We start from the raw sequence: 20548 nt of genomic DNA, 5'->3' as shown, positions 1-20548 counted from the left end.
CAGTTAAAACTTTATTTTTACACGTTAGAAAGTGAATAGTCATTAAATTAATATGCAGTAAATAATTCAACTGAATCTCATTCAGTGGCTTGTAAAATATATCTGTCTTTGATATATCTGTCTATTATAAGTATATAAAAAGAAAGTTAATTTCTAATGAAATACCTAAATTGATGTTCAAATTAAAATCACATTCTATTTTTTTCTGTGCAGGTTACAGGGCTACTTTTGACCTTGGAACATAAAACAATGAAAAACAACCATTCTGAGACTGAAAATGTACACTACTGCTTCGAATCCTCAAACACTTCCTGCGTAAAGCTTGTTTATCCAACCACAATACGAGCCTCTTTGTATGTTCTATTAGGGGCCACCATACTCCTCACTGTGCTGGGAAATCTCCTCGTCATTGTTACTATATCCCACTGCAAACAGCTGCACACTCCCACCAATTACCTCATCCTCTCCCTGGCTGTGAGCGACTTCCTCCTGGGGGCAGTGGTCATGCCGCCTAGCTTGATACGCTCCCTGGAAACCTGCTGGTATTTGGGTGACTGGTTCTGTCAGATCCACTCCAGTATAGATTTTTCACTCACCGCAGCATCCATTTTTATGCTTTATTTGATTTCCATTGAGCGATACGTTGCTATTTCTCGGCCTCTGCTGTACCACACTTTGATCACAACTCATGTTGCAAAGTGCATGATCCTGAGCTGCTGGGTTCTTTCTGCCCTCATCGGCTTTGGGATGGAGCTAAACAGCTTGACAATTCACAATGTTTCCCTCACACAATTAAACTGTGAGGGAAGGTGTGCTGTGTTATTAGACAAGGTGTCAAGCATATTATCTTCCCTTTTTGTTTTCTTCATCCCAGGGTTATTTATGCTTGGCCTCTACCTGAAAATCCTACTTATTGCACATAAACAAGCCCGTTCTCTTCAGGTCACAATTCTTACTGTTGAGAACCGGGAAAAGTCTAGAATCATTCTGTCTAAGATGGAGCAAAAATCCACCAGGACACTGGGCATAGTTACTGCTGTGTTCCTGTCCTGCTGGTCGCCCTGTTTTATATACACAATCATAGATCCAGTCACTGGTTTATCCACACCGTACACTTTGGATTTACAATTTGAATTCAGTAATGAATCCCATTATTTATTCATTCTTATTTAAATGGTTTAGGGAGTCACTGAGAAAAATGTTTAGTAAAATATTTAACAATTTTGATTAATTTTATTACAGTATTGAGGGTCCAGGAGAAATGCTGCTCAATCCATCAGAGCCTTACTGGGGGTATTAAGGTCAGCTCAGAACATGCAGACTATTAATAAACTATCAAGAAACACATGATCTCCAGAATGGTTTTTGCAGATATCCCACCTCTCCTGCAAACTGACAGCAGCCCCCTGACCCCCATGAATGACGTGTGATGTCCCGGAAGTCCCTTGTCATTCCTCAATTCAATGCTAATAAAACATGTCTGGTGCCCTGTATTACAATGACTTCCATGTGTTAAAATGATGTGTCTGTTTGATGGCTACCCAATGCTGATAGAGATACTGGGGCAGACCTGGTTCATATCTACCTTGAATCTCACCCGGTGTTACTGATAGGTGGCGCTAACATGGTGGGCTGAGGAGAAAACGGCATTCAGTACCAGTAGTGGGCAGCTGAAGTTCATGCCCCCCTTATGGGCTGTATGGGGCCCAGTGCACCATTCTACTGTCAAACTGAATTATTATATTATGGGCACACAAAGCTGGAGCCGATGTCGTCAAAGCTACATATCAGTCAGTGAAAATCCATTTCTGAACACACTCTGGCATATATTAGTTTGAACAAATTAATGGTCGGATGTGGGTGAAATAGTCTCTCCAACCAAAACTGAAAGTCATGTCACGATTGTGTCTATTTGGGAGTAGTTCAAAGCAGTGATGTCATGGATATTGCCCTCTCGTGGTGAATAACACATGTAGTAATAAGAATAATAATAACAACAACAACAACAACAATTGTTGTTGTATTTAAATAGATATTGTTAAACATACATTAATTTTATTATTACAGTTAAACCAAATAAAATCTCTTAAAAAGCAGCTAATTACTCCATAATTAATTCTGACTCTATAGTATTGTGCCATATTGGCCAGTCTGTGGTATAGAAATCATCCCCCCTTTCTAATCTACATTCTTGTTATAGTCTTCCTCTTTTGCAATGAATAACACTCATCTGCATAAGACAGCCTGAACTTAGCCTCTCTGCACAATGGGAGCTTGATAAAGCTGGATGCCCTGAATGAACTGGAATAAAACCAAATGATTTGTTTAGTTCAGTTGTTTTAACAATCATATTGTCAATTTGAGAACTCTCAGACAGATTATGTCTCTGAGATAAACCCCAGATGTCTAAAGATTGTTACATTGCCTTTACATATAAAGTCATTTTACAGGCCAGGTGCACTGTGCAGTGCAAAAACTGTTTTATTTTGTTTAATTGTCTCAAATTCCACAATGAAAACACCCCCCAGCACTACCCAAATCCAAGAGTGGTATCAAGTCCACCATGATGAAGTCAAACATGGCCTTCCAGATCACTGAACGCATTTTCACCTCATCCAACCCTCAAAGAACCACAAGAATGTTCTTCTTGAAGAAGGGTGCAATATCCATCTACACACAGCTGAAGAAAAGCATGACAACATTCCTAACAGGACTGGTGTTTCTCTTAAGGGAAAAGGTGTCTCTCTTAACAAAAACAAATCAGTATTTGAGTAGCATGATAAGCTGCAGGCTGCCCATGTGTCAGAACAAAACATAACCTTGTAACAATGTATTAGCGTCATTAATCCGATTAAATTTGCCCAACAAGAATCATATGGCTAAACTTATCATTTTTAATTAAATGAATCATCCATCCATCTTCCAACAACATATCCAGTACAGGGTCATGAGTACTGTACATGGTGATGAAGGTAATTATCATTACAGTGAATTTCAAGTAACTCACCACAAGGGGGAGACAAAAGCTTTGTAATGTAGAAAATGCCTCTCTTTTTTTAGCAAGTATGTCACTCTGGTTATGCAGCTCAAAATGTGAAATTATTAGACTAATTATGAATTACCAAATGAACACTAGGTGTTTATTTCCTTGAGTGTCTAGTTATAAGCCTGAACGTTCGCACACATTTTTTTTTTTATGAAAATGAATTAGAACGTCAACTAAAGCTGTTTCAACAAATTGCGACACATTTGATTGCAGTTAACATTAAAATTATCATGATTATTAGACTCAACATGGTTGCCTTTACAGTATGTGAGGGGTGGGAGTGGCTGCCCTCAGCGCTGTTGTAGAGAGACACCTGGTTATGTCCGGGTTACGTGGCTTGACAGTGTCCGCAGCGCACGGGACTCGTCACTTCCTGTGCTTTGTTTTAAACGTAGTTCACACGGCAAATGCGCGAGCGAAAAGCTTCTGCGTCCTGATCGCCTGTCTTCTTGCCCCCTGCCTGAACAGGGTTTTGTGATGTGTATGTGTGGGGAAGGATTGTTCTTCTTTTTCCTCTTTTTGCTGTTTATTTGGGGTTGGATTTCGTTTTAATTGTGTTTTTGATCATTTTGCATTTGTGTGTCTCGTGTGGGTTGAAGTTTCTGTTTTTGGTTAATATTTGATTAAAGTGAGTTGTGTTTTTTTTGTCTCCGTTTCATTGTTCATTTCAGTGAACGCTCAGACCCGTGGTGAGGCATTCAAAGTGCTGTTATATACCTAATTTTATTTTATTTCATTCATTTTATTAATGATGTTTTTTCATGGAAAACCATGTTTTTTATTGCACTGCAATAGTATTTGTCCTTGCAAATAAGCTGCTTTCATGTCAGTTTCTAAACACCATTTAATTCTTTGATATTATAAGTCTAATGATTTATTTAGCTATTCTTTAATTATGAGTCGGAAATGTCAGTCGTCTGTTTCATTCTGTGAGTAGACAGATGGAGTGAACTGATGTCTCAATGCTAGGCAAGACGCATCTCAACAAAGTCTGGCAGGACCTGAAGTTTTATTTAGACTGCAATGGTGGTGTAAACTGCTTATACCAAACATTTGAAAATACCATTATAGTTTTAAATGAGCTCCCTGCACAGACAGTACTTTAATATCCCACAATATCTTGCAAGTTGCAGTTGTATGGAGAGGCCTGAAAGGTCAGAGGGAGACACCTGGATTTCCGGTGAACCCCCATCATCACATCTAGCATGTGTGTCTGTGTGATGCAAGAAGATGCAAACATGTCCCTGAATTGCAGGGAGTGTGACAGTTTAATGAGTCCCTGTGTTTGAAAGGTGTGATATTGGTGACAGTGATTAGAAGTGTTTTAAAAGATGAGACATAATGAGTTTCTCTGGGCTCACTCACAAGAGAACAGAGTCCTATTATTGCATCATTAAAGGCCGGTAATGGCTGAGGGACACTTGGTGTAGATGATGACTCATCTGTTCTCAACAGAGGCATTTTATATATCTATGACACCCCAGCCATGTAAGACTCATCTAAATACACAATAATATCAACACATAAAGTTTAACATTTAAGTTTAAAGATGTTTCCAATCTTCAGTGTGCATCATCAACTGATCATCTAGCTGAACTAGTGAAATGACACATGGAAAGGACTTAAGTCTCAGTGTGAGGCAGAACATATGAGGCAACAATACTGTCCTCTATTAGCCGAAGGACAACTCGAAGTCTAGAATGTCAGACAGCTTGTTCTGGAATAAACCACAAGTCTGGAGCACTATGATATACCGATAAATAGGCAGCATAAACATGCATTGTTTTATCATAAATTCCTAGCAAGCGTATGAGCTTCTGTCTGAACAGACATAAGGGTCAAAGAGGGGAATTCTTAAAAAAAATAAAAAGCCTTTACCTCAGCTTGTTTATGTGATGCAAGGAGATGCAAATATTTCTCTGAACTTCAAGGAGTGTGACAGTTTAATGAGTCCCTTTGCTTGAAAGGTGTGATATGGGTGAGAGCGATTAGAAGTGTTTTAAACAACGATAATGAGTATCTATGGATTCAGGAACAGGAGAATGGGGTCATATTACATCATCATGAAGTGCCGACAATGGCTGAGGGACGCTTTGTGTTTAACAAGATGGACATGATGACTTGCCGGTTCTCAATAGTGGTATTTGCTGCATCTATGATAACCCAGCCATGTTAGACTTCTCTAAATACACAATAATATCATTACATAACGTTTACCAGTTTAAAGATATATACCTGTGTGTAATACATGTCTGAGAAACTTCTAGTGGAATATTCCTTTTATGTCATCCTGCTCAGTACATCAAAACAACAATGTAGATTCATCCATCGTCTAGCCACTTATAAAGCACAGTTATGTAGGCCTGAAGTCAACTTCAAGCAGGGACAATTAAGGCACATGTAGACATTCTGGACCCCCTAACAAAATGGGGGCCCTCGTCCAATTTCACGTGTCACATTACATGTTAAAGGGCCCCTGTCCTGAGCTGGGCCCCCTGAATCGGACAGGGTGTCCACGCTCCTCCAGCACCTCTGGGCAGGGGGACGTCTTTCTGTTTCTTGATTCATGTGAAAAAAAAAATACATTAAATGACAATACTTAAGTTATATCCGTTTCTTTCTACAGTTGGTCTACATAATATGAGGTTAGTTTATTGGTGGTCAAGGTTAGGTGCTTAACCATAAGTAAGCAAACAAAGTAGGAGACTTTTAGCATTCACGGATCTTTGTGGGGACCTGAAAAAATGATCCCCACAATGTCAAAAAAACAGGTTTTTATTACATTGTGGGGGACATTTGGTCCCCGCCATGTAATATAAATCTAATACACACACACATACACACACACAACAAGAGGAGGTTAAGGTTAGGGCTGGGTAGGGGTAAAGGTCGTTATGCAGTGATAAGAGTTTTCCCCATAGAAATGGAGAGTCCCCACAAAGATATAATTACAAATCTGTGTGTGTGTGTGTCTTTGTGCATGCACATTTCGTCCATTTATCTATATGTTTTATGTTGAAATTCATGTTGCTGAAAATAATCTGACTATAGTGCATTTTGTAATATTGGCCACAAGAGGGAGACAAATTACAAGTATACAACTCTAGTTACACATTTCAAACATTACGTTTAATATTTTATTTATTTACTTTAGTTGATACTTCTTTCCAAACAACATATGAATGAGGGAAATAGCACATTAAAAACACAGCTTTCAAGGAGTCAACTTGGCATACATGCAAATCCAAAGAGGAACAGCAAGCGTTCCACTCTGGTTATGCTTCACCAATGATTAACTGACAGTATGAGGGACCAGCTACCTGCTGCAGAGAGGGAGAGGGCAGGGGCTCATTTGAGGCTGACATATGCTACTCTGCCCAGCACAGCGACCCCCGGTGTGACACAGCTGTCCAGGAAGACCTGGCGCACTATGAAATACCAATAAATAGGCAGCATAAACATACATTGTTTTATTATAAATTCCTAGAAAGCACTTGAGCTTCTGTCTGAACAGGTCTAAGGGCCAAAGAGGGGATTTCATTTAACAAAAGCTATTGCATAAGTTTATGTTATGTAAGGAGTGTCAAATCGCCACCTGCTCCTTTTGAGTAGATACTTGGAAAGGGCTGATATCTCAACAAAATCTGCCAAGACGGCTGGACCTGAAGCTGCTCAGGCTGCAGTGGAAGTGTAACCTACGTGCTCTACAACAAACATTTGAAATTATGATTATGCTCTTAAATGAGCCACATGCACAGACAGGCCTTTATTATATCATAAAATTTTTGGCTTATAAAACATAAGTTGCGGTTGTATGGAGAGGTCTAAAAGGACGGAGAGAGACACTTGGATTTCCGGTGAACCCCCATCATCACATCTAGCATGTGTGTCTGTGTGATGCAAGAAGATGCAAACATGTCCCTGAATTGCAGGGAGTGTGACAGTTTAATGAGTCCCTGTGTTTGAAAGGTGTGATATTGGTGACAGTGATTAGATGTTTATCAAACGATGAGACATAATGAGTATCTCTGGGCTTACTCACAAGAGAACAGCGTCCAATTATTGCATCATTAAAGTCCGGTAATGGCCAAGTGACGCTTTGTGTTTAACAAAATGGAGATGATGACTGTTCTCAACAGGGGCATTTGTTGCATCCATGATAACCCATATGACTCCTCTAAATACACAGTAATATCAGTGCATAAAGTCCACCAATTTAAAGTTAATTTAGTGTAGTACATGTCTGAGAAACTTCCAGTGGGATATTTCTTTTATGTAATCCTACTCAGTCAAAATGACAGTATAGATATTCCCATTATGGGGCAGCGTGTGGCTCAGTGGGCTGTGTCTGTAATCAGAAGGTCGCCAGTTCAAACCCAGCCTCAGCATGTCTGCGGGTCCTTGAGCAAGGCCCTTAACTCCCAGCTACCTGGGCGCCCAAACAAGTGGCTGCCCTTCGCAGACAGCTTACTCTACAAAGAGCAAGTTGAGGGAGGCGTAAAGAAGAATTTCGCCAAGGGGATCAACAAAGTATCGATTATTATTATCTAACCACCTTTAAAGCACGGTTATGTAGGCCTGAAGCTGACTCCAAGCAGCCTAAGGGACAATGCAGGGGAACGTGTTACTCTTTTCTTGAGTCATACAAGGAAACACATAATTTTAGGTATTGAAGGGCCCCTGTCCTATGACAGGGTGTCCATGCTCCTCCAGCACCTCTGGGCAGGGGAACGTGTTTCTGTCTCTTGAGTCATACGGAAAAAAGAAAAAAACATTAAATCATGTAATTTAGGTTATAGCAGTTTTTTTCTACAGCTAGGCTGCATTAAATAAGGCCCTTTCATTGCTGCTTACGTTAGGTGCTTAATCTCCTCATGTTATGTTTGTGTGTTACATTGTTTGAACCAAATGCCTCCATAATATGATAAAAACTTGTTATTTTGATGTACACATTGTTGAATATTATTCTGACCTGAATGTCTTTCATCCAATTGACCACAAGAGGGAGACATCAGCTACATTATATGATAATACTTAGGTTATACCAGTTTTTTTCTAGTACAGTTGGTCTACATAATATAAAGTTAGTTTATTGCTGCTTAAGGTTAGGTGCTTAAGCTTCTCATGTTATGTGTATTTTTTTTATTGTGTCCATTTACGTATACGTTGTATTATGAAGTACAGTTGCGCAAAATACTCTGACTACAGTGTCGTTTGTGTAATTGGCCACAAGAGGGAGACAAATAGCAAGTATACAAATCTACTTACACATTTCAAATATCGTTTTATATTTGTTTATTTAGCTGACACTTTTCTCTAAAGCAACACATGAGTGAGGGAAGTGGCACATTACAAACATGCAGCTTTCAAGGTGTCAACAAGGCATACATGCAGTTAGGCTGAGCTAAAGAGACTATTTAATACAAAGATTAGTAGCCTACCTGCTGCAGAGAGGGAGAGGGCAGGGGCTCATTTGAGGCTGACATATGCTACTCTGCCCAGCACAGCGACCCCCGGTGTGACACAGCTGTCCAGGAAGGCCTTCCACCCCGTCCTGCATGCACTCACACCAGGCCAGCTGCTCCACACCACATGACACTATTACATAAGTAAGACACACAATAAAGCATAATTCTGAAGCATTATAATATACCAATTAATAGGCAACATAAACAATAAATGGAAAGGACTTCAAGCCTGATTCATACTTACCGTTGACTTTGTACTTACTGTGGACGCGCCGTGGCACACAACGCTGTTGTACTGTATTTTTTTCATCAAAGAGGTTGGGTACAGACACTGTATTTGTGATCTGTGTGGGGTCCAGTTCTTCTGATACAGTGAAGCAGGCCTCTATCTGTTGCAATAATGAGGCCCGTATTTCATTGTGGATCCGGTGTAGTAGTGGAGAAACAATCGCTGTTAGAGGGTCCTGCCCCACTGCCGGCGTGCAGGATTGAAGACCACCAGGACTGGCAGCCCTTACATACTCTGTGACCCACTGAAAGGTTACCGGATTTCTGCTTCCTGCCAAGCAGTGCAGGTAAATCCCCCCGGGGGTTTGCAGGAGGCTCCAATCAAACGGCCGCCATTCCATTTATAGCTGCTATTCAGAATTAACTTATACAAAGGTCTTCATCTTCTGACTTCTAGGGTTGGTCAGGGTTGAGACGGACCTGAAGTATATTCCAGGAAGCACTGGGCACTAAGCTGTGGTATACCCTGGATGGGATACTGCCCAGCAAATAGCTGCTGAGTTCAACAACAGTTTATACGCAGGACCATCTCTAGAAATTCTGGGTCCCCTGACAAAATATTACCTTAATCTAGGGTCCCCTTAGTTGATATTGCTGGGCGTGGGGGGGGTTGGTTGATTCTAGGGCTACTAAAAAAGCCAGACCCCCCTGAATCAGCCAGGGCCTCCATGGCTCTCTGAGCCCCTGATTATATGAGTTGGCTAGTGATGGTCAAATGAAGATTCATGAACCAGTTGTACCTTTTTTACCCCACTACATGGAGCTCTTGGTTTGCTTTGGTGCATGTTTTGAGCCATTTTTTGAACAGAGACCACCATCTAGAGGGGTCAGAAATGAAAGGCAAAATTTTCATGAAGTTTAATTCAACCATCACTAGAGATGCCCATCTGCCTATTCCCAGTTTATAAGGTGGTTGCTTCAGGTGACGTACGTCTTCAACATGACAGCAGAGACAGAGTACATGCCACACAGCTGAAATCCTAATAGGACGCTTGCTCACTATTACTCCGATCCCACAACCTGCAGGCCGCCCCTGACACCAAGTGGTACCAACAGGGCTGAGAGCTGAGATACATAAGTCAGCCTCCTACAACATGAGCAAAGACTACTAACCTTTTACCAGGACTTCGTGGGCCAGTGTGTGTTTCACTATTATCCCCAATGACCAGAAACCCAATGGCCTCAGCTGAATAACGTGAAGTTTCCTGTGACTACAGAGCATTTATCGTCATGTGGTCACCTGAACAGGCCTAAATGTTGGGAAAAGGCTGGTGATAATGATACTCCTGGAGCCGACACCTTATCGTGGTGGAGGGGTTTGCGTGTTCCAGTGATCCCAGGAGCTAAGTTGCCCGGGGCTTTATGCCCCTGGTAGTGTCACCCAAGGCAAACAGGTCCGGGGTGAGGAACCAGACGAAGTTTGGCTCAAAAGACCCCATATGATGAGAAAAATATTGGAAACACGTTTTCCCTTGCCCGGACGCGGGTCACCGGGGCCCCCCCCCCTGGAGCCAGGCCTGGGGGTGGGCCTCGATGGCGAGCGCCTGGTGGCCAGGCCTATACCCATGGGGCCTGGTCGGGCACAGCCCAAACAAGGCACGTGGGTCCCCCTTCCAATGGGCTCACCACCCGTAGGAGGGGCCATAGGGGTCGGGTGCATTGTGAGCTGGGCAGTGGCCGAAGGCGGGGACCTTGGCAGTCCGATCCTCGGCTGCAGAAGCTAGCTCTTGGGACATGGAATGTCACCTCTCTGATGGAGAAGGAGCCTGAGCTGGTGCGCGAGGTTGAGAAATTCCGGCTAGACATAGTCGGGCTCACCTCGACGCACGGCTTGGGCTCTGGAACCAGTCTCCTTGAAAGGGACCCTTTTCCACTCTGGAGTCGCCTGCGGGGAGAGGCGCCGAGCGGGGGTGGGCATACTTATTGCCCCCTGGCTGGGCGCCTGCACATTGGGGTTTACCGCGGTGGACAAGAGGGTAGCCTCCCTTCACCTTCGGGTAGGGGGAAGGGTTCTGACTGTTGTTTGCGTATATGCGCTGAGCGGCAGTTCAGAGTACCCACCCTTTTTAGAGTCTCTGGAAGGGGTGTTGGAGAGCATTCCTTCTGGGGACTCTCTTGTTCTGCTGGGGGACTTCAATGCTCACGTGGGCAATGACAGTGAGACCTGGAGTGGCGTGATTGGGAGGAACGGCCCCCCCGATCTGAACCCGAGTGGTGTTCTGTTGTTGGACTTCTGTGCTCGCCACGGATTGTCCATAATGAACACCATGTTCAGGCATATGTGCACTTGGCACCAGGACACCCTAGGCCGCAGTTCGATGATCGACTTTGTAGTCGTGTCGTTGGACTTGTGGCCGCATGTCTTGGACACTCGGGTGAAGAGAGGGGCGGAGCTGTCAACTGATCACTACCTGGTGGTGGGTTGGCTCCGCTGGTGGGGGAGGAAGCCGGCCAGGCCTGGCAGGCCCAAGCGTATAGTGAGAGTCTGCTGGGAACGTCTGGCTGAATCCCCTGTCAGGAGGAGTTTCAACTCCTACTTCCGGCAGAACTTTTCCCATGTCCCGGGGGAGGCGGGGAACATTGAGTCCGAATGGGCCATGTTCCGCGCCTCCATTGTGGAGGCGGCTGACTGGAGCTGTAGCCGTAAGGTAGTCGGTGCCTGTCGCGGCGGCAATCCGCGAACCCGCTGGTGGACACCAGTAGTGAGGGATGCCGTCAAGCTGAAGAAGGAGTCCTATCGGGCCTATTTAGCCTGTGGGACTCCAGAGGCAGCTGACGGGTACCGGCAGGCCAAGCGGGATGCGGCTTCGGCGGTCGCTGAGGCAAAAACTCGGGTTTGGGAGGAGTTTGGCGAGGCCATGGAAAACGACTTCCGGACGGCTTCGAGGCGATTCTGGTCCACCATCCGGCGGCTCCGGGTGGGAAAGCGGTGCAACATCAACACTGTTTATGGTGGGGATGGGGTGCTGCTGACCTCAACCCGGGACGTTTTGGGTCGGTGGAAGGAGTACTTCGAAGACCTCCTCAATCCCACCAACACGCCTTCCGATGTGGAAGCAGAGTATGGGGACTTGGGTGTGGACTCCCCTATCTCGGGGGCGGAGGTCGCTGAGGTGGTTAAAAAGCTCCTCGGTGGTCGAGCCCCGGCGGTGGATGAGATCCGCCCAGAGTTCCTGAAGGCTCTGGATGCTGTGGGGCTGTCTTGGTTAACACACATCTGCAGCATCGCTTGGACATCGGGGGCAGTGCCTCTGGACTGGCAGACCGGGGTGGTGGTCCCCCTCTTCAAGAAAGGGGACCAGAGGGTGTGCTCCAACTATAGGGGGATCACACTCCTAAGCCTCCCTGGTAAGGTCTATTTGGGGGTTCTAGAGAGGAGGGTCTGCCGGATTGTCGAACCTCGGATTCAGGAGGAGCAGTGTGGTTTTCGCCCTGGCCGTGGAACAGTGGACCAGCTCTATACTCTCCGCAGGGTTCTAGAGGGTTCATGGGAGTTTGCCCAACCAGTCTACATGTGTTTTGTGGACTTGGAGAAGGCATTCGACCGTGTCCCTCGGGGAGTCCTGTGGGGGGTGCTCCGGGAGTATGGGGTGCCGGGCTTCCTTTTAAGGGCTGTTCGGTCCCTGTATGACCGGTGCCAGAGTCTGGTCTGCATGAGCGGCAATAAGTCGGACTTGTTTCCGGTGAGGGTTGGACTCCGTCAGGGCTGTCCTTTGTCACCGATTCTGCTCATAACTTTTATGGACAGAATTTCTAGGCGCAGCCAGGGCATTGAGGGTGTCCGGTTTGGTGACCTCAGGATTAGGTCTCTGATTTTTGCAGATGATGTGGTCCTGTTGGCCTCATCGGACCGTGACCTTCGGCTCTCGCTGGGACAGTTCGCAGCCGAGTGTGAAGCGGCTGGGATGAGAATCAGCACCTCCAAATCCGAGACCATGGTCCTCAGCCGGAAAAGAGTAGAATGCTCTCTCTGGGTCGGGGATGGGATCCTTCCCCAAGTGGAGGAGTTTAAGTATCTCGGGGTCTTGTTCACGAGTGGGGGGACGATGGAGCGGGAGGTCGACAGGCGGATCGGTGCGGCGTCCGCATTGAGAGGAGTCAGATGAGCTGGCTTGGGCATCTGATTAGGATGCCTCCTGGACGCCTCCCTGGTGAGGTATTCCGGGCAAGTCCCACTGGGAGGAGGCCCCGGGGAAGACACAGGACACGCTGGAGGGACTATGTCTCTCGGCTGGCCTGGGAACGCCTCGGGATTCCCCCAGAGGAGCTGGATGAAGTGGCCGGGGAGAGGGAAGTCTGGGTTTCCCTGCTGAGACTGCTGCCCCCGCGACCCGACCTCGGATAAGCGGGAGAAAATGGATGGATGGATGGATAGTCACCACATATGTGTACATGTCTGTGCATCAGAATGACTTAACGCACATGTGCTCCTGGGTCTTTGCTCTATAGTGAAGGCAGTAGGGAAAAGTAATGTATTTGTGGTTCACAAGACTGTTAGATCACTACATGCTCATGACGTAAGTTATATGGAGTCATGTGTATGGTGGCTGTCCTGACCACGCCAACAACACACATTCTACATATATGTGTATTGTCATAACCGACAGACCCAGGCATTGCGGCCTTTGCTTGAATAGGAGTAAAAGGTAGTGTTGTAGTCAAGACCGCCTAAACCGAGACCAAGACATTGCCGAGACCGCAGGGTATCAAGACCAAGACACTGCCGAGACTTGAGGGTACCAAGACCAAGTCCAAGACCAAGACCAAGACACACTAAGGCGAGACCAAGACCAAGACTGGTCGAGACCAAGACCAAGACCGAAAACAGACTAGGGCTAGAATCGACATCACATTACCCAGATCAAATGTAGAGAAAAAATGCATTGCTGTAAAGTGTCATTACTCGTTAAATCAAATTCATGTTATGTTTTCAATTATATTGTCCGTATGTCCATATGTCTCTCATTTAAAATCTCCCAGATTTGTCATAGTTACGAGACCTGATGGAAAATAATATTCTCAGCAATCCTCTCCTATACACATTTTATCAGACCTCGTCAAGGGAAAGAGATGGGATATACCAGAAAGATGTTCATATTAAGTCTCTTATACCAGGGACAGAGGCCTCGGGTAAGCTATGAATACAGCTATGTAATGATCCTTTGCTTTGAATTGAAGAGAATGAGCCTCCAGATGGACATGCACCTCCAAGACCGTGCTTTCTAAGCAATGTAAAATACCTAATTTATTTGAATTATAACTATGCTATAGACTTCGCGGACATTTTCGGACATTTTTTTGCCGATGCATGATACGATGTGTATGATGTGTGTGGACTGTGAAGCACTGGCAGTGTCCGTGGAGAAAATGTATAAAATGTAACGTTTTTGAAATGGATGCATCTGACTGGTTGCATTTGAATTGAGGCGCGTAATAAATAATGATACTGTTCTGTGAGGATGTGCAGTTTTCTCTTTTTTTCCCCATCCCATCGAGACCGCTATGTCCGAGACCAAGACAAGACCGAGACCAAATAGAGTCGAGACCAAGACAAGACCGAGACCAAATAGAGTTGAGACCAAGACAAGACCGAGACCACAAAAAATTGGTCTCGAGACCAAGACCGGTCTCGAGAACTACAACACTAGTAAAAGGGCTGAACACCAAACATTATCCAATTATCCACAATTATTTTCATTATTTACACAGCCAGCACTGATCCACCATGCTGTGCTGCCCGATGCATACCTCCTTCATAAATCTGCCGCCTTCTTCGGGGGTTACCTCTCCCGGAACCCCCTTCAAGTGTCATAAGTGCTCTAGGTAGCGGTGAACCCTCCGCCCTCGCAGGACCCGAAGTCCTCCCTGCCATCAAGGATAAACAATTGCGACAACCACCATAACTGGTCCCCAGCTGGGTACTGCTGCCATAGCTAGCGGGTGCTGGGCTGCCAGCAGGCTCTGGCAATGCCAGTTTCCTCATGCACCAGCCCTTTGTCTTGCATGGCTTGGTGGGGATGTTTTGCTAGCTGCCATGCTGTTTCCTCTGCCGGCCCTCCTGCTACATAACTTGGGGGGGCTTGTGCAGCCACTCATGCAGCATGTCTCAATTTCGCTATAGCCCACTTCAAACACTTTCTCATAGCACAGTGCCAGGCACGGTCCATTCAGAGCTCAGTCTCTCAGGCTGCGAGGCCAGAAAAGGGCAAAGCAACTCCTAGCAAAGTGGAGCGAAAAGCCACCAAGACCCTGGCCATAGTTATGGGCATCTTTCTTTCATGCTGGATTCCCTTCTTCATCTGTAATATCATCGACCCCATCATTGATTATTCTACTCCACCTGTGCTGTTTGATATGCTGGTGTGGATTGGCTATTTAAACTCCACCTTTAATCCAATCGTTTATGCATTCTTTTACACCTGGTTCAGGAAAGCATTCAAAATGATAATACTCTGTAAAATATTTCAGCAAGCTTCATCAACAATAAATTTGTTTACTGACTGAAACTTTACGTTTATATGTATTGTCACGGGCAAAGACAGAGGCGAAGGAAGGCGTGGGAAAAATCAGAAGAGGCTTTATTAAACAAAACTGCAAGCAGGTCAGAAGGAAAGGGACCACGGGTGTCAAAACGGGGTATGAAGGATCATACCAGAACACAGGGCAAACGGGGAGCACATGCAGGCAGCAACATCAATGACTGGACTGGGGAGCTCAACACAGGGAGGCACTATATACACCACTGAGGAGGGAGCAGACGAGAGGCACCTGGGGTGATCCACACAAGGGCTGTAATGAGAGGAAAGCTTAAACAAGTGACAGGTGCAGCTTGCTAGAGCCACACAAAGGAGAGAATGAGGGGAAAGGAATGCAGGGTGTGACAGTAGCCCCCCCAATGCATGCCCTTAGGGCATGCGAGGCAGAGCGGAGAGGGGATCTACAGGGATCAAGCAGGGCAAAGGACAGATAGGATCTGACACCGAGGTAACCTACAGACAAAGGACTAGACCAGACAGGAGTAGGGATCCAGGGACCGACATACCCAGACATGTGACAAAATGGGAGCCAGGACAGACAAGACATTTCCTGGGTCAGGAAGATGGATGCAAAATGGGGCTGGGAAAAAAAAAATAAATACAGCAAAGACCCGACTGGACTGTGTACACTGAGGTCATCTAGTTCCTGTTTTTAAATTAACACTAAAATCTGATGGTGGTTGTGACATGGAAGAACCTGCTGCATCAGACCAAGGTATTGCTGGATCACATCGCCAACATGTTTCAGCTTCTTAGAAGTGACTTTTGAAGTGACAGATTGAACTGGCCCTGGATGCCTGACCCAAGATTGCTTCCACTAATGGTAAGGGTCTATGGCATTTCTGGGTCATGCCTTTCAGACTCTGCAATGCCCCTAGCATGTTCAATGCACTCTCTTCACTGCCATTCACAAAACGGCCCTATGCCTCAACCCATAGAATTCCTCCCTCCTTCGGTGACCGACAAACTTCCCATTTCATACAGTGAGCAGTGAGGGCGTGGTGGCAGACTCCAGAAAGATCAAGGTGGGAAATGGCCCAAACCATGAAGTGCCGCAGCTTCCTGTGTCTTACCTTAAATTGCCAACAACTCATAAAATACTTTGCAGGTACTGCTAAACCGCTCCACCACCTCACCTAAAAGGGACAGGCCTTTGAATGGACTGAGGACTATGCCATCACCTTCAACAACTATGGGGACAAATCAGACTCACCACAACCCGAATTTGCATTTACTTACCTGAATCTGAATGAGTTAACCAGAATTTGAATCAAAGAATCTGAACTTTAATAACGTTAGCAGAATTTGAATTAAAGAAACTGAATTTGAATTTATGTAGCATATGTGGTAATAAAAATTCAAGTTTAGGTTGTAAAATTCATCCATTTTCCCTACACACTTAATCTATACACATCTAAAATCAGCAGACAGTCTCACTGTATTTACTTTTGTATGTATGTCCACTGTCCTGTGGAACAGTCATTACATCAGCTAAAATACGATCAGATGCACTGTGGATTAAAGATCATACCATGTTTGAAATACATACAAGACCTCAGAGGTGACGTGCAAGTGTCTGGACATCTGATGTTTTCATTGGTTAATTAAAGCCAGTGAGGAAAGATACGGTCCCAGAGAGTGCCGCATGGCATGATGGGTAATATGTTTCTGCCAAACCGTGAGTATATATTACAGAGCCTCCTCCAGTGTGGCAGGGTTCCCCTACAGGGCCAAGGTAAGATTTGCCAGAGCATTGAACAGCTTACAGTTAAAACTTTTTTTTTACACATTAGAAAGTGAATAGTCATTAAATTAATATGCAGTAAATAATCCAACTGATTCTCATTCAGTGGCTTCTAAAATATCAACTAAATGATAAGGAAAATTTAAGAGAAAGTGAAATACAGATAATTATGAAAACCTGTTTAGTATGTAAAATTAATAATAAAAAAAAGCTTTTTCCTGCAGAACATAAGGACATGGGAATCGGTTCTGTAGTTATATCTATGCAAACCTTGTTATTAACGATTAAATAAGTTTGATATTTGATCCATGCCCCTCTAAATGCTGATCCAGGGCAGGGTCATAGTTGGCTTGCAGTCTGTCCCAGGCAGCATAAGGCACATGGCTGGGGTACACCCCCGACGGGATGCCAGTCCATCGCAGGGCACATACACTCACACACACTATGGGCAATTCAGGGTAGAGCTTAGATCGGGCCCAAAAAATTAAACCCGACCCTACCCGAGCCCGTGCACCTTGTGTCCGAGCCCGACCCGGTCCGACACATTAACTGTAATTATGAGCCCGAGCCCGATTTAAACCCGACTATTTTTTAATACGTGAGCCGTTGTAACAGACGTTCTCAACTACGATTCTAAGTTGTTTGAACTACAGAAATTAGTTTAGATTTATCTTAATGAAAAATGCAACAAGGACGAAGCATGTAAACTGCATTGTTTGTTTATTCAGAATGGATTTTTGAGACACGTTTAGAAGAAAAGCACGTTTTCACTTATCCAGTTCGCTTGCTGCTGGAACCAGTTTGTGTGCTCGGCATCGAACTTTAAGTAAAGGGTTAAGAAAAAGGTTAAATCCTTCCGTAAGCAGCCAACGAGGTATGTGTTAATTAAGTTTTAGTTAAGTTTGTTGTATTTAGCCATGTAAATGTAAATGCTAACTGAGGTTCGTGTTAACTGTATATGAATTCTCTAAGCTGTCTTTATTGTTATTTATGTTTATATTTCATTTGAATTTCAATGTTTGTTAGCTAATATTGTAAGTAAATGTGCTTGATTTTGTGTTTCCGTATCTGTATTTAGTTCTCACGTCTGCCATGATGGTGATAATAACGAAGCCACTGTCTTTCGAATAAACCGTCGGCTCAGTTAAATGCAAAGAACTCTTGTGCTCGTGTCTTACGGGAGGGAGCTATATTTATAATTATGGCATAGCTCTCCACCCAATTAGGCTAATTAAGTAATGATTTAAAAAAAAAAAACACACACACAAATGCTTGATCATGGCCCCGCCCAGCCCGGCCCGGCCCGGCCCGGCCCGGCCCGGCCCGAAGATAGTGGCAGGAAATATCGGCCCGACCCGGCCCACGGGTCGGGTCGGGTCGGGTCTGGGCTCGGGCTCGGGCTCGGGCAGAGAATCTAAACTCTAATTCAGGGACACCATTTAGCCTAACAACCTCTGGCACCTAGAGTCTCAGGTGGCTTTACAGTGCTTCAAAACATGTTTAATGGATTCAAATTGTATCCAATCAGACCTCGATTAAATTGTGTTGTACCTGAATAGAATCGCTTCATATTTCATATTACCTTTTTATATCACATCATATACCATGTATTTAAATAGATGTTGTGTTTTCTGACACGGAGAGGTAGTTGTAATATAAACATATAAATGTGTTTGTCTGTAATGAGACATGTAATTACAAATGGTTGCTTACTACAGTATTTCTGAGGAAAATCTGACGCATTTCTGTATTACAAATATATAAAAAAGGTTAATTTCTAATGCAATACTTATACTGATGTTCAAATTAAAATCACATTCTATTTTTTCTGTGCAGGATACAAAGCTATTTTCGACATTGGATCATAAAACAATGAAAAACAACCATTCTGAGACTGAAAGTGTACACTACTGCTTCGAATCCTCAAACACTTCCTGCCTAAAGCTTGTCTATCCAACCACAATACGAGCCTCTTTGTATGTTCTATTAGGGGCCACCATACTCCTCACTGTGCTGGGAAATCTCCTCATCATTGTTACTATATCCCACTGCAAACAGCTGCACACTCCCACCAATTACCTCATCCTCTCCCTGGCTGTGAGCGACTTCCTCCTGGGGGCAGTGGTCATGCCGCCTAGCTTGATACGCTCCCTGGAAACCTGCTGGTATTTGGGTGACTGGTTCTGTAAGATCCACAGCAGTATAGATGTTTTACTTGCCACAGCATCCATTTTTATGCTTTACTTGATTTCGCTTGATAGATACTTTGCTGTTTCTCGGCCTCTGCTGTACCACACTTTGATCACAGCTCGTGTTGCAAAGTGCATGATCCTGATCTGCTGGGTTCTTTCTGCCCTTGTCAGCTTTGGGATGGAGCTAAACAGCTTGACAATTCAGGATGTTTACCTCACAGAATTAAACTGTGAGGGAAGGTGTACTGTGTTACTAGACAAGGTGTCAAGCATATTATCTTCCCTTTTTCTTTTCTTCATCCCAGGGTTATTTATGCTTGGCCTCTACCTGAAAATCCTAGTTATTGCACATAAACAAGCCCGTTCTCTTCAGGTCACAATTCTTACTAACAGGATCCATGAAAAAACTAGAATCATTCTGTCTAAGATGGAGCAAAAATCCACCAGGACACTGGGCATTGTTACTGGTGTCTACCTGTCCTGCTGGTCGCCCTGTTTTATATACACAATCATAGATCCAGTCACTGGTTTATCCACACCATACATGTATGATATTCTTGTTTGGATTTACTATTTGAATTCAGTAGTGAATCCCATAATTTATTCATTATTATTTAAATGGTTTAGGGAGTCACTGAGAAAAACCTTTGGTAAAATATTTAACCTTTCTGATTAATTTTATTATTGAGGGCACAGGTGAAATACTGGTCAATCTATAGTGTGATTGAGGTTTCTGTCAATTTTTTTCTCATTTCCCACATCGTTGTTTCTGCACCTCTGATACTGACTCCTGAATCTGGTAATTATCTATACTGGCTATCTGTCTTTAACGTTGTGGCACAGATGGAGTGATTTTTAATAATTGTTGTTTATTGCAAACGAAACACTGCTATATAACTTGTATATAATATATTCTATACGTGGCTCCTGATTCAAACTGATTTTCTCCATTTTTCTCTCCTGTTTAATTTGGATCTTCTTAATTATCAGTAAGAAAATGTCAGTGCAAAATTGTGATTGAATGGTAACACTTACGTTCAGTGCCATTCTCATAATTTATATCAAAATAGTTGCCCCAAAGCACCCAAACATTGGGCAGGTACATCCCTTCAGACTGAAATAATGACATTATAAATCAGAGTAAAAAATAGCAGGAAGTTAACAGAAGACAGGAAACAAAAACTCATTTGATATTTACTGGATAAAAACCTGTGAGGGACTAAGGCCAGCTGGCTGCTTATGTACTGATGCTTGTACCTGCAGAGCAGAGCAAG

The 20548-nt window shown here is 44.2% G+C and overlaps 2 protein-coding genes across 2 annotated transcripts; both read left to right on the top strand.

Moving 5' to 3' along the window:
• The first annotated feature begins 249 nt into the window (after positions 1-249).
• Positions 250-15306, top strand: LOC140580990 (trace amine-associated receptor 1-like). The gene is made up of 3 exons (XM_072702743.1): positions 250-942; positions 11100-11115; positions 15002-15306. The coding sequence occupies exons 1-3, from the start codon at positions 250-252 to the stop codon at positions 15304-15306; spliced, it is 1014 nt and encodes a 337-aa protein (XP_072558844.1).
• A 3648-nt stretch (positions 15307-18954) lies between these two features.
• Positions 18955-19950, top strand: LOC140581207 (trace amine-associated receptor 1-like). Its single transcript, XM_072703086.1, has one exon. It carries the CDS (start codon positions 18955-18957, stop codon positions 19948-19950), a length of 996 nt encoding a protein of 331 aa, XP_072559187.1.
• The last annotated feature ends 598 nt before the right edge of the window (positions 19951-20548 follow it).

Source organism: Paramormyrops kingsleyae, chromosome 19 (assembly GCF_048594095.1).
Source record: "Paramormyrops kingsleyae isolate MSU_618 chromosome 19, PKINGS_0.4, whole genome shotgun sequence".
Classification (NCBI taxonomy): domain Eukaryota; kingdom Metazoa; phylum Chordata; class Actinopteri; order Osteoglossiformes; family Mormyridae; genus Paramormyrops; species Paramormyrops kingsleyae.
Note: the sequence above shows the minus strand (reverse complement) of the source record. Positions and strands in the feature narration are given on the sequence as shown.

Excerpts from the sequence above, each read along its gene's own strand:
- LOC140580990 (XM_072702743.1), top strand. The coding sequence starts at position 250 with ATGAAAAACAACCATTCTGAGACTGAAAATGTACACTACTGCTTCGAA.
- LOC140581207 (XM_072703086.1), top strand. The coding sequence starts at position 18,955 with ATGAAAAACAACCATTCTGAGACTGAAAGTGTACACTACTGCTTCGAA.